Source organism: Somniosus microcephalus, chromosome 9 (assembly GCF_052327205.1).
Source record: "Somniosus microcephalus isolate GS21.2 chromosome 9, FLI_Smic_1.0, whole genome shotgun sequence".
Lineage (NCBI taxonomy): Eukaryota > Metazoa > Chordata > Chondrichthyes > Squaliformes > Somniosidae > Somniosus > Somniosus microcephalus.
Genome location: NC_140995.1, coordinates 199,474,897 through 199,489,762, shown reverse-complemented (window position 1 = coordinate 199,489,762; position 14,866 = coordinate 199,474,897). Strand labels below are relative to the sequence as shown.

At 41.3% G+C, this 14,866-nt stretch overlaps 1 protein-coding gene across 2 annotated transcripts in view; it reads left to right on the top strand.

Moving 5' to 3' along the window:
* The window catches only part of atg5 (ATG5 autophagy related 5 homolog (S. cerevisiae)), a 272,449-nt gene that overhangs the window by 83,972 nt on the left and 173,611 nt on the right, over window positions 1–14,866 (top strand). For both annotated transcript variants that reach the window (XM_085997734.1, XM_085997735.1), the window contains exon 5: window positions 203–365. In XM_085997734.1, the coding sequence (XP_085853860.1) occupies window positions 203–365 (163 nt within the window). The remainder of the gene's footprint in view (window positions 1–202; window positions 366–14,866) is intronic.

The following is a 14,866-nucleotide window of genomic DNA, read 5'->3' as shown; positions in this document are numbered from 1 at the left end:
AGATGTGTTCAGAAACATGATGTATGATAAGCCAGTTTTGAGTGACTGCTACCTACAGTTCTATTGTTTGCATTATCACTAATGTGGAGCAGCATCACCTGTTTTAAAATTAAATTTCTATTTTCTTTTTGCCCAGAGCTGGTGGAATAAATTGTACACTTGCTTACTTGGAGTACAATTGTGTGCTTTAATATTTTTCCAGAATTTTCCTGAAACGGAACTTCTTCATTACCTCACGAAAGATGCTGTTGAAGCTCACTTTATGTCTTGCATTAAAGAAGCTGATGCCTTAAAGCACAAAAGCCAAGTAATCAATGAGATGCAGAAAAAGGATCATAAGCAGCTCTGGATGGGCTTACAAAATGGTATGTTACTTAGTTCATAATCCCTTATTAACGGCTTGTTTTGCTGACTTTGTTGCAGATGTTGTCACCTTCCTGTGTTAGTCGTACCATCAGGCAAAATGTTCCAAAATTACATTTCCCACTTCCAAATTTGATGTTTTCCTGAACGATTGTTTACTATTTTTAACCAAGGACTCTAAACAATAGTGCAAAAGTTCCACATAATAGGTGGGAAAAGTTTCCTCCAGGATATTGAGGACAAATACTACCATTCAGATCCACTTCCTATATCTTCAACCTGAGATTTTTAAAATACAATTGTTAAATGGCCATTATTATTTTTATACATTTAAGGGGTTAACTGAACTACCTTTAGAATAACTTTAAATGGAGTAAAACTTAGTTCTTTACTTCAGTTTGTGTACTATTATATGCTCAAGGCCACTTCAGATGCAATAAATGTTGAGCAGTATTGAATGTACATCAGCTGGTTACTGTACCAGCTGGCAACGTTCTCCAGAGCATCAGGACACAAGCAAACAGCTAGTGCGATGGGAGCTTTAGAACAAGGAGCATTGAGCAGTTTTGGCTGCGAGGTGGTCGCATCCGAACTCCGGTTAGAGGGTTAGAGGCAAACATCCCAGCTTACTTCCATAATAAGAGCGTCTTGATTTCACTGAAGTTTTCATTTTGATAAAAGAACAGGAAAACTGTACATTGGATTAACTTGGCTATATCGGATTTCCTGCTGCAAATGCTACTGCCTCTGACTGATGTATTCCAGCACTATAAATGACTGAGTATTATACGCTGTCAACAGGTAGTTCTGATGTGTTCAGAAACGGCATATTCTGAGATTGTAAATGGGGATTTGTAACTATTGACGGTTGTCATAACATTGTAGCACTGAACAGTTGGTCCACTCTGTTACTGACATTACAAATGAATCACTGTCACTAAGAACCAGCATAATATTGTATTGCAGCTACTCTGCTTCAGAACAAGTATGTGCTCCCCTTTCTCTTCCCACCCCCCCCCACCCATTCATTTCTGTGTCATTACATTGATGAGAGCAAGCTGTTTCTCCGAGTGTGTTCTTTTACTGACTTTGTATGGTGGAGATCTTGTGCTATAGTTTCCCCATGATAGTTAGCACTGTGGTGCCTAATGCACTACATCTTACGGTGCTCCTTCATTACAAAAGCAAATAAATTAAGAGAACTATACTACTTTTTGCAAAGTTTTGGTTACCTTATTAGTGGCAATCTAAATTCTTGACAGATCATTTGAAGAGCATTTGCGTAGCAAAGTAATTTGCATGAATTTATTGTTTACAGTACAAGTGTGAAACAAAAAACATTATTGTGCACAATGACAACTCAAAACTTGTTTTATGTTTGTTATCCTGGTTAGCGATGTGATGCCAACTAAAGCTGATATGCAAATTTTAAAGCAAAATAAGCGAGCTACAGCTTTCTGCGAATATGGACGTCGCCTTGCTTTTAAGAAAAATCAGGCAAATTTTTTTTTAATATATCAGAGCAAAAGAAATAAAAGCTGTGTCTGAAACCGATACAACTCTTTTAGAACATGTAGCATCTTTCTGTGCTTTTTATAGGGTTCTTGCATAGTTTTTGAAGGTCTTCTCTTACTTATGAAACAGTACATACAACCACAAAAGAAAAGAAAGTACCATTTGGGTCCACTGAATCTCAGAACATGATGCATCTGCAAGTGTTCTCTGGTGTTTAAAAGAGAAGCAAAACTGATTCTGACAGTTGGTGAAAAAACATTGCAAAAAGTTTAGAGGGTGCTGTACAGAAGTAATGCATTTTTTGTTCTTGATACCCATTATTGCATTTGGATAAACCAACTGACGTTCTGCTTCGCAAACATCTTCTCACTTCAGATTATTCATTTTGAAGATTTATACTTTAGTCGCTGAAACGTCTCTCTTTTTTCTGACCTCCTGTTGCAAGGTAGTGATGTTGAAGTATAGTTTTACAAGTTCCAAAAGTTCTTTGGTACATCACAAATGAGCCAAGACAATGATGGGCCATTTTGTTTTTGGGTCGGGGAATGGGCACATCAGAGCTAAGCCCAATCACTTGACGTCCACAAAGGCAAATTACTGCAGCAGTAACTGTGTAGTGATCAGGAGCATTAGCTGAATTTTCTTTTTCCTCCATCTCTCCAGCCAGGGGATACTGAGGCCAATTGTAATGCCTCCACTGCTGTCCAAACTGCGATAGGCTAACCGCACTTACAAAGGATTGTCTCTGGGATCTTCCTGATGACCTGGTTCAGCACCGCACCAAGTGGTGCATTCATACATTGAACCACCGGGGTACCCAAATATTTATATTTTGTAATGTTAAAGGCATTCCCCCCCCCCATTCAGTAACATGCATAAAAGATTTGACTTGATGCTGAATTGCTACACCATTTCTTATATTGCATTTACATTACAGAATTGCTTCAAGTAGAAGTGATCCTGTAATCTGGGTCTCATGCTGCCCTCGAATCCATCCTATTTGTGATGGATAGATTTTGTTGTACCAACAACATGAGCAAGATTAGGTAATTATTAGAAAGTCATAACTGGCAGGTTCATTTTCTGGATTACAAATCTTCCCAGATGAATGACCAAGGTTTGTATGGTCCAGCGATTGAAACGTGGCTGAAAAGAAAAAAAAAAGTGTTGGGGGGGGTGGGGGTGGGTGGATTGGTGCTTTTAGAAGCAGTGTTTATTTTGCTGCTTTGGCATTGCTGCCTTCATAGGCACAGGAAAAAAACATCATTTCAGGTGGAGGCTGGAAGCTGTGCAGCTTCATTTATCTTGCGGCACTGCTGCTGAAGTTGAGCTGTAAGGTAAATGTGCCTCTGGTATTGCATGAAAATGTACTTTTGTCAAGATACCAGAATTCTAATGCTTTCTGTGTCTAATAAACTTGGATGCAGTTTATTTTTAACTGCATTTCTCACCAGCTCAGTTTCACCTTTCACACACAACCAATTTAATCCAAATCGTATGAACTTAGAGTGAGTGCTGTCACGACTATATTTTGCATTGTTCACTATTTATTTGTTTTGTGTTCATATCTTTTCACTTACTATCCCAAAAATAGCCTTTTGCTTTTCAACAATTCCTCTTTGTTGCTTGTAATAGCATTCTTGTTGTGTCACACACAATCCAAGCCCACTTGCTTGAATTTCTCATTTAGTTAAGAGGTATTTTTACACTTGTTAAATCAGATTATGTCTCATGGGGTAGGGATATTGGTGCTAGGCAATGGAACTGTTCTCATTGTAGGCACCCAGTGTTAGCATCAAGCAAAGGGAGAAGTTTGCTCCACTTTGCCCCAATAGCATGCCTCAGCCCCAACTTCAGAAGAGCACCTCTATTGCAGTAGTATAACACTTGTTCCATCTCCCACACCAGCTATTCTGTAGTCTTTCAGCGTGAGATTGCTAATTAGTACTGAATTAAGGATTGTTTGTGCTGTCATCCCATGACGCTGACACAGGAGACTTTCACCTCAACAGTCTGGGCTAGAATTGAACCCAGAGGTAAAAGGTTAGTGTCTAACACACTGCATTGCTAGGTGCCTGCAGCGTTTTACTTTCAAATAATGCATTTCTCCTTGGATGGTTTGTAATTTTTTTTTAAACTTCGATTTCATACAGCCCCATGCTATCATGCCAATGTCACTGAGTGCCTCCCAAATGAATTACTTTTGAAATGCAACACGGGGAAATGTCTCCCATAGTCTCGCACAGGTTTCTTATAAAAAATTTGCATACTAATAGGTTGCAACTGCCACACGTTGAGTTTAAAAATGAATATGTAGGTAAGGTTTAAACTTTGTCTAGTTCTTGCTAACTACTCTCTTGCTTAGTTTTTAAGTTTTATAGCATGCAAGGTCAGAATGCATAGCGTGCTTACATCCTTAAAGTTTCATAAGTATTACTATATGTATATATAACTGGAAAATACCAGATGAAAAATCAACTGGAGATGGTTTGATACAATATATATCTATGTATCAAACCAGCTCCAGTTGATTTTTAATCTGGTATTTTCCACTAGGTGGCATTGCAGCTTATTTAATTTCATGCCAAACCCAGTTTAATGGGCATTAGTATATGTACAGGAGCTGAAATAGATTTTTTTTTGCATTGAGAATTAAGTGTTCTCTGTAAACAAATTACAGTACATTAGCAGGCTGTAATAACTTTTATATTTCATGAGCCTACAAGTTTAACATAGGATTACATAGGATATACAGTACAGAAACAGGCCATTAGGCCCAACCAGTCCATGCTGGCATTTATGCTCCACTCGAGCCTCCTCCCGTCTCTCCTCATCTAAATCTATCAGCATAACCCTCTATTCCCTTCTCCCTCATGCTTGTCTAGCCTCCCCTTAAATGCATCTATACTTTTCGCTTCAACCACTCCCTGTGGTAATGAGTTCCACATTCTCACTACTCCTTGGGTAAAGAAGTTTCTTCTGAATTCCCCGTTGGATTTCTTGTTGATTATCTTACATTGATGGCCTCTAGTTATGCTCTTCCCCACTCTATCAAAACCTTTCATAATTTTGAAGACCTCTATTAGATCAACCCTCAGCCTTTTTTCAAGAGAAAAGAGACCCAGCCTGTTCATCCTTTCCTGATATGTATACCCTCGCATTTCTGGTATCCTTGTAAATCTTCTCTGCACCCTCTCCAGTGCCTCTATATCCTTTTTATAATATGGCGACCAGAACTGTACGCACTGCTAAGTGTGGTCTAACCAAGGTTCGATACAGGTTTAACATAACTTCCCTACTTTTTAATTCTATCCCTGTAGAAATAAACCCTAGTGCTTGGTTTGCTTTTTTTATGGCCTTGCTAACCTGTGTCGCAACTTTTAGTGATTTGTGTATTTGTACTCCAAGATCCCTTTGTTCCTCTACCCCACCTAGACTCGCACCCTCCAAGTAATAAATGACCTCCCTATTCTTCCTACCAAAATGTAATACCTCACATTTATCTGTGTTGAACTTCATTTGCCAATTATATGCCCATTCTGCAAGTTTATTAATGTCCTCCTGTAATTTGTTGCAGTCCTCCTCAGTATTGACTATCTCCTCTTCCCCCCCACCCGCCCCCCCCCCCCCCCCAAATTTGGTGTCATCTGCAAATTTAGAAATTGTGTTTTTGATTCCAAAGTCTAAATCATTACTATAAATTGTGAACAACAGTGGTCCCAGCACTGATCCTTGTGGAACACCTTCTGCCACTGTGAATAGTTACCTTTTACCCCTACTCTCTGCTTTCTATCCATTCTGCTACTTGTCCCCATACTCCGCATTCTCTGACCTTGTTCATCAGTCTATTATGGGTTACCTTATCGAAGGCCTTTTGAAAATCTAGATAAATTACATCTACTGCATTACCATTGTCTACTGTCTCTGTTACCTCTTCAAAAAATTCAATGAGGTTGAATTACTCAAGCAAGACTTTCCCTTTTGAAATCCATACTGACTATTCATTACAGTACTATGTTTTTGGTTTCTAGATGTTCTTCAATTTTCTCCTTTAGTAGGGATTCCATTATTTTTCCTACCACCGATGTTAAGCTGACTGGTCTATAATTCCCTGGACGTGTTCTATCCCGCTTCTTAAATATAGGTATTAAGTTAGCTATCTGCCAGTCCTCTGGCACTACACCTTTTTCCAATGAATTATTAAATGTGTTATATTAAATAATATTAAATAAGTTCTAAAGGATAACATAAGTTAGGTTATTACAGAAAAACAAAGCGGTTAGGCTGTCGATGAATTATTGGTCAGAAATTATACAGTGGCTTTGTGCTTAGCAATGCAGCTTAGCCTATAACAGTCAATATAATGACAGATTTTAGTTTATTAAGGTGACATGATGACCTATAATGTGATTTATGATCAAAAATTCTTACAAAATATATTTTCTGTAAATTAAACTTACTGAAAATTATAGTTGGTACATGATATTGCCAGATTGTTTCGTAGTTGGCAGTGGTTCTAGCAATTTTAACATTGTGAATTTTGCCAACATTTAGCTGGAGATCTTGAAATTAGGTAAGCAGTTGGAGAATTGCAACAGCAACCACCCCCCACCCCACCTTCTCCCCCTCTGCCTTCTCTAAATGTATCTTGTCTATGAAGCCCACCACCTGCTCCTTGAAGTCCCTTTTCTCCCAATTCCTCCGTCCCATACTCTGTTACTTTGACACTAGCATACATTTCTTTCCAGATTCCCCAACTCCACCTTCAGCAACCTGTCTTTAGCAACCATGCTACAGCCCTCTGGAATTCCTGACCTTCCATGAAGGCTGAATGGTAGCGCTGATTTATTGGTATATATACAGGTGAAACTCAGCTTATGCTTCCAGTGAATGTCACTGGGGAGTTAGTGTGTAAATAATGAAAAGCACATGGTCAAAGATGGAACCGGGTTACACAAGAAGTGACCATGCAGCCATGACACGAGAAGCCATTGGAGACAATGTAGTGTCCATAGTGCGACAAGTAGAAGTGGAACCATAAAAGAGCAGTGTCATTAATGTGATTTTGTTGACGTCTTTTTCTTTGGTGCCCATGCACACTCTTCTGCAGCTCTGGGTTTCATTCTGGATCGTGTCCGCTTCATCATTTACATGCTATCCCTTTGAGACATCATCCAGAAGCACATCAATGGCATTCAACTCTACCATGCCGCCTCCCTCCATTGAGAGCAGTGCCATGGAGGTGAACTAATTGATGGTGTCAGAGGCGGTGTAGAGGTTGAGGAGAGACAGCAAGTTACAGTCATACATAATGTTGGTAACTTTGACAAACGTGGCCTTGGTGCTGTGGATTGGCAGAAGCATGATGGAGAGTGTTGAACTTGGTAGTGTGATTGTGAGGCAGTAATGAATTCCTGAACTATAAAAAGAAAGGGAAGGTTGGAAATGAGGTGGTACCTGGTGATATTAGAGACATTGAAATCCCTGTTCTATGCGGACGACCTGGTTCTGCTGTCTCCCACAGAACAGGGATTACAGCAACAACTAGACCTACTCGACAAATACTGCCAAAATTGGGCTCTAACAGTAAATCTAAAGAAAACCAACATCATGATTTTTCAAAAAAGGCCCAGATGTCAGGAAAACAAATACCAGTTTACCCTCAGTGATATCACTATAGGACACACTATGAGCTACACCTACCTTGGTCTAACTATTACAGCATCAGGGAGCTTCAGCATAGCAGTGAATGCACTAAAAGAAAAAGCCCGAAGAGCCCTATATGCAATAAAAAGAAAATTCTACAACATCCAAATCCCAATCAAAATCTGGCTCAAAATATTTGACAGCATAATCCTGCCCATTGCACTGTACGGTAGTGAAGTATGGGGCCCGCTAAATCACCAAAGCTACACTAAATGGGAAAAACATACAATAGAAGCCCTACATGCAGAATTCTGCCGAAGCATCCTTCGCACCCAAAGAAAAACGCCAACAAATGCATGCAGAGCCGAACTAGGCAGATACCCACTGATAATAAACATCCAAAAACGAGCACTAAACTTCCTAAATCACCTCAAATCTAGCTCCCCAGACACCCTTCATTTCAAAGCCTTTCAGACCCAAGAGCTAAACCCAGAAAAGAGTCCCCTGAGTCAGCTGCTACGGAAACTAAGTACTCAGCCGGACCCTGACCAGCCCCAGACCAACACAGCCGTCCAAACACCAATCCGAGTGAACCAAATCATTAAAAAATGCAAAGAAACCTACCTGAAACATTGGAACAAAATAACCGAAAGCCAAAGCAGATTAGAATGTTACCGGGCCCTAAAAAGAGAATATAAACTGGCAGACTACCTCACGACCATCAGAGACACAAAACAGAGACAGACCCTCACCAGGTACAGACTAAGCGACCACCAACTGGAAATTGAAAAAGGCAGATACAAGAAATCCTGGCAGCCTAGAGAGAATAGAATATGCGATCAATGTCTGGCTGGCGAGGTTGAAACAGAAATGCATTTCCTCCTAAAATGCGAAAAATTCAACACATCAAGAAACATATTATTCAACAAGCTAAACCAAACAACCCCAGATTTCAAGGAATTGGATGATCTGTCAAAATTGAGATTAGTCCTAGGAGAAGGAGACAGACCATACCTTGGGGCCAAATATGTAACAACATGTCACAACCTGAGGACTGTTTAAAATTAAGACTGTTTAAAATTAATATTGAACGTACCAAATGAAGTACAAAGACTGTTTAAAATTAATATTGTTTAAAAGTAATATTGTATGTACCCAACAAATGTCAAATCGATTGACACCTACAGAATGTTGGAAAACTGTACCTTTTTGCTATGTAAGCTTTGGCAATATGGTTCTCTGTAAACTTTCATGCCAATAAAGCATTTTAATTGGAATTGGAATTGGAAAGCAGTGGAGGGTGATTACAATGGTTTTGAAGGACTTCGGGACCATGCCAGAGAATAGCAACAGGTTAATTTCAGCGGGCATGGGATTGAAGGGAATTTGGGTGGTCAGGAGTTCGGAAAGGTGATTTTGAGGGTGTAGGCACTGGGCCTCGTGGGCAAGATAAGTTTAGGGATGGGGCAGAAGTAATGGCATAAAGGGTTAGGACTTGAAAGGGAGGAGGGCTGGAAGTCAAGGGATAAGGGTCAGAGAAGCTGGAGGAAGTACAGCTGATGCCCTTGAATTTAGACACATGTCTATGAGCTCTTCGCATTAGTCTGTGGTGAGAATGGGGAATGGAGTAGGAGGTGATGGGAGGAAATGATTAGTAGTGGAAAAGAGGAGTTTCTGCTGCTTCTCCAAGATGATCTTGGAGCTGTATGAGAACTTGGTTTTGGTTAGAATCACAGGATGGTTGCAGCACAGAAGGAGGCCATTTGGCCCATTGAGCCCATGCCGGCTCTCTGCAAGAGTGCTTCAGCTGGTCCCACTCCCCTGCCCTTTCCCCATAGCCCTGCAATTTTTTTCTTTCAGGTACTTATCCAACTCCTCTTTGAAAGCTGTGATTGAGTTTGCCTCCACCACCCTTTCAGGCAGTGCATTCCAGATCCTAACCACTCGCTGCGTAAAAAAGTTTTTCCTCATGTCGCCTTTGGTTCTTCTGCCAATCACCTTAAAAATGTGTCCTCTGGTTCTCGACCCTTCCGCCAATGGGAACAGTTTCTCTGTCTACTCTGTCCAGATCCCTTATGATTTTGAACTCCTATCAAATCTCCTCTTAATCTTCTCTGCTCTAAGGAGAACAACCCCAGCTTCTCCAGTCTATCCACGTAACTGAAGTCCCTTATCCCTGGAATCATTCTTGTAAATTTTATCTGCACCCTCTCTAAGGCCTTCACATCCTTCCCAAAGTGCGGTGCCCAGAATTGGCCAATACCCCAGTTGAGGCCGAACCAATGTTTTATATAGGTTCCTCATAATGTCTACGATTTTGTACTCTATACCTCTATTTATGAAGCCCAGGATCCCGTAATCTTATTTAACTGCTTTCTCAACCTGCCCAGTTCACTTTCACGAAACATACCTGACATTAGTATAGATACATTGAGACATCTTTCAGTCATGTTCAAATAAGTGATATTGCAGAACAATATTTGGTTCAGTTGGCCACCATTCATTAGTTATCAAATGTTGTTCAGATAGACATTACAGTTGTCATTTTTGTTATTCGAAACTCCACTTATTTTGAAGGCATGTGTGCATTAATCTAAGAAGTCACAACACCAGGTTATAGTCCAACAGTTTTATTTGAAATCACAAGCTTTCAGAGTGCTGCTCCTTCGTCAGGTGAAGTGGAGAGATGCCTATGGACACAGATTATATAGTCAGAGAATAATGCCAGATGATTACAGGTAATCTTTCTAACTGCCATTTATCACACCTCGGCAGAGAGATAATCACAGCAATCAAAGGTGTGAATGGTGTCCAAACAGGTCAGTCAGGAAAACATTACATCAAAGAACAATGAGGTGGGGTCACAAGGGGTAAAATGTTGCAGATGCTGGGGTCTGTATGAAAAACAAAAAACAGACAAGAAACATTTTCTTTGCTGGAAATCACAGCAGGTCCGGCCCCATCTGTGTAGAGAGAACAAGCCAACGACGACTCGAGTCTGGATGACCCTACGTCAGGTGGGGTTACATGTAGCGTGACATGAACCCAAGATCCCGGTTGAGGCCGTCCTTGTGAGTGCGGAACTTGGCTATCAGTTTCTGCTCTACGATTTTGCGTTGTCATGTGTCTCGAAGGCCGCCTTGGAGAATGCTTACCCGAAGATCGGAGGCTGAATGTCCTTGACTGCTGAAGTGTTCACCGACTGGGAGGGAACACTCCTGCCTGGCGATTGTTGCGCGGTGTCCGTTCATCCATTGTCGCAGTGTCTGCATGGTCTCGCCGATGTACCATGCTCCGGGGCATCCTTTCCTGCAACGTATGAGGTAGACAATGTTGGCCGAGTCACATGAGTATGTACCATGTACCTGGTGGGTGGTGTCCTCACGTGTGATGATGGTATCTGTGTTGATGATCTGGCATGTCTTGCAGAGGTTGCCGTGGCAGGGTTGTGTGGTGTCGTGGTCGCTGTTCTCCTGAAAGCTGGGTAATTTGCTGCGAATGATGGTCTGTTTGAGGTTAGGTGGCTGTTTGAAGGCGAGTAGTGGAGGCGTGGGGATGGCCTTAGCGAGGTGTTCGTCGTCATCGATGACATGTGAAGGCTGCGAAGAACATGGCGTAGTTTCTCCGCTCCGGGGAAGTACTGGACAACAAAGTGTACTCTGTTGGTTGTGTCCCGTGTTTGTCTTCTGAGGAGGTCTATGCGATTTTTCGCTGTGGCCTGTCGGAACTGTCGATCGATGCATTAATCTAGTTTCATTAATGAAATGGCTAACTTGTGTTTCTGCTATCAGCAGTCTGGTAATTATGGGGCCGGGGTGGGGATCTAAAAGCTTGTGGTTTTGTATTTGGACTTGTTGAACAAACTGCAGCGGCAGATATCTGCACATCCACAATCTGACACAGTTTGCCAAACATCATGTGATAGATGAAATAGTGTCACTTGTATATTTCTGACCAATTGACCTGGGTACGAGACGAAAGAATTGTTATGGAAAAAATCATTTTAAAATGCTTTTTTTTATCACTTAGATTTTGCTATCTCGCCACCATTTGAGTGACTAATTTTTCTGTGGTGATATAGCGCTTGAAATAATTTTGTCTGAACCAATGTAACTTTTAACTCGAGTGTTGACCTGTTGAGCTGTGATCAGCAATTGCATGAACTGGTAACTGTACATTCGAACTTATCCTAGGACATGGACTGGGCGGCACAGTCCATGGCCTAGGGACCTTGGGACCTACATTTAAATACAGACCAGATTCCATTTGTCATTTAATCTCTCCTGCCTTCTACCCTATCACAGACATTCCCTTTTGTTCTTTCCTCCCCTCCACCCCCCCCCCCCCCTTTCCCTACCCCTGCACTTGCTTAAAATCTGTTAGACTCTCACTTTTTCCAGTTCTGATGAAAGGTCATCGACCTGAAACTTTACTCTGTTACTCTCTCCACAGATGCTGAGTATTCCCAGCATTTTCTGTTTTTATTAAGTGATGCATTTTGGTAGGAAGAATGAATGAGACAATATAAACTAAATGCCACAATTTTAAACGGGTGCAGGAACAGAGAGACTTGAAGGTGGCAGGACAAGTTGAGAAGGCTGTTAACAAAGCATATGGGATCGTTGGCTTTATAAACCGAAGCGTAGAGAACAAAAGCAAGGCAGTTATGCTAAACCGTTGTAAATCACTGGTTAGGCCCCAGCGGAATATTATGCCCAATTCTGGGCACCACACTTTAGGAAGGATGTCAAGGCCTTAGACAGGGTGTAGAGGAGATTCAGTAGAATACTACCAGAGATGCAGGACTTCAGTTATGTGGAGAGACTAGAGAAGTTGGGTTTGTTCTTACAGCACAGAAGGTTAAGGGGAAATTTAATAGAGGTGTTCAAAATCATGAAGGGTTTCGATGGAATAAATAAGGAGAAACTGTTTCCAGTGGCAGAAGGGTCGGTAACCAGAGGACACAGATTTTAGGTAATTGGCCAAAAAAAACAGAGGCATTTTTTACGCAGCGATTTGTTACGAGAATCTGGAATGTATTGCCTGAAAGGGTGGTGGAAGCAGACTCAATAATAACTTTCATAAGGGAATTGGATCAATACTTGAAGGGGAAAAAATTGCATGGCTACGGTGAAAGGGCAGGGGAGTGGGGCAAATTAGATAGCTCTACCCAAGAGCCGGCTCAAGTACGATGGGCCGCATGCACTCCTTCTGTGCTGCATCATTCTATGATTCGAATCATTAGTCCCACTTCTGAAGCATCATGAAATTTTGGGAAAAATATATTTGTTCAGATGGGCCCATGCAGTAGAGGAAAAACTGCATGTAAGTGCAAACCAGATGTGAGGGGAAACGAGAAAGATGCAGCAACAAAGTTTACTCCTGCTTACCATACGTAGAACTGGCCATTGTATAAATGGACGGCATCATTTTCAAAGCACACAGCTAAAATATATCTTTTTTAAAACAAAACCACAAACCCACTGTACTTTTCAGTGTCGAGCTCAAATGTTCCTTAAATATATTATACATAATGTACTAAAATATATTATACATAAACCATACATTTGAAAGATTTCATAAACTATACTTTATGTACTGCCACTTTACTGTATAGAAGAAAATAGTGCTAAGTTTCCAGTTTTGAAAAAAATTGCATTCTGTTTAGCGATTCACCGAATAGCAAGTGCTTTGGGCCGTACCATCTACGCTGCTATCACTTCCTGTCCTCTGATGGTCGATAATAGCAAAATACTGCGGATGCTGGAAATCTGAAATAACAACAGAAAATGCTGGAAATACTCAGCAGGCCAGGCAGCATCCGTGGAGAGAGAAACAGAGTTAACGTTTCGGGTCTGGGACCCTTCATCAGAACTCTGATGTAGGGTCCCAGACCCGAAACATTAACTCTGTTTCTCTCCACGGATGCTGCCTGGCCTGCTGAGTATTTCCAGCATTTTCTGTTGTTATCTCTGATGGTAGATGTTCCTCAGTTCTCTTCCATTTCTCCAATCAGAGTATTCTGCCTTGATTCTTTTTCAGTTCCAAAGCCTGTTTGATCTTCCAAAAGTTGGTAAATGATCCAATCACTAACTTAGAGTTATATTGTGGATTCTATCTTTGTTCTCAGATATATTGCTTAAATGTCACATTGCTGGACTATATACGAGTTGTAAGTCCACAATTACACCAGCTTCCTGTGGAAGAACTCCCCCCTGTTCTTTTATTCATTCTTGTGAAGTGAGTGCCATTGACAAGACCGGCATTTAATGCCCACCCCCAGTTGCCCTGAGAACGTGGTGGTGGGCCATCTCCTATAACTGCTGCAGTCTATGAGGACTGCTCCCACAATGCTGGTAGGTAGGGAGTTCCTAGATTTTGACCCAGCACAGATGAGGTAATGCAGATATATGTCCAAGTTAGGATGGTGTGTGACTTGGAGGTGATGGTGTTCCCATATGCCTGCTGTCTTTGTGCTTCTAGGTGATGGAGGTTGCAGGTTTTAGAGGTACTGCTGTGCTTCCTGAGGGTAGTACACGTTGCAGCCAAAGACTTGAGCGCAAACATCTAGGCTGACACTCCAGTGCAGTGCTGCTCTGTCTGAGGTACCAATATTAAAACGAGGCCCTGTCTGCTCTCTCAGATGGACGTCAAAGATCCCATGGCACTATTTTGGAGAAGAGCAGGGAAATTATCCCCAGTGTCCTGGCCAATATTTATCCCTCAATCAGCATAACAAAAAAAAAAGATTATCTGGTCATTATCACATGGCTGTTTGTAGGAGCTTGCTGTGCGCAAATTGGCTGCCGCGTTTCCTAGATTACATAGGATATACGGCACAGAAACAGGCCATTCGGCCCAACCAGTCCATGCCGGCATTTATGCTCCACTTGAGCCTCCTCCCGTCTTTCCTCACCTAAATATTATCAGCATAACCCTCTATTCCCTTTTACCTCATGCTTGTCTAGCCTCCCCTTAAATGCATCTATACTATTTGCATCAATCACTCCCTGTGGTAGCCAGTTCCACATTCTCACCACTCTTTGGTTAAAGAAGTTTCTTCTGAATTTCCTGTTGGATTTCTTGGTGACTATTATATTGATGGCCTCTAGTCCTCAGTCTTTTTTCAAGAGAAAAGAGACGCAGCCTGTTCATCCTTTCCTGATATGTATACCCTCGCATTGCAACAAAGACTACACTTCAAAAGTACCTAATTGGCTGTAAAACGCTTTGGATGTCCTGAGGTCGTGAAAGATGCTATATAAATGCAAGTCTTTTTAGTTCTGTTTATGCTCAATTTTGTTAGCTTGCATACTTTCAATTGCATGACAAATAAATTGCA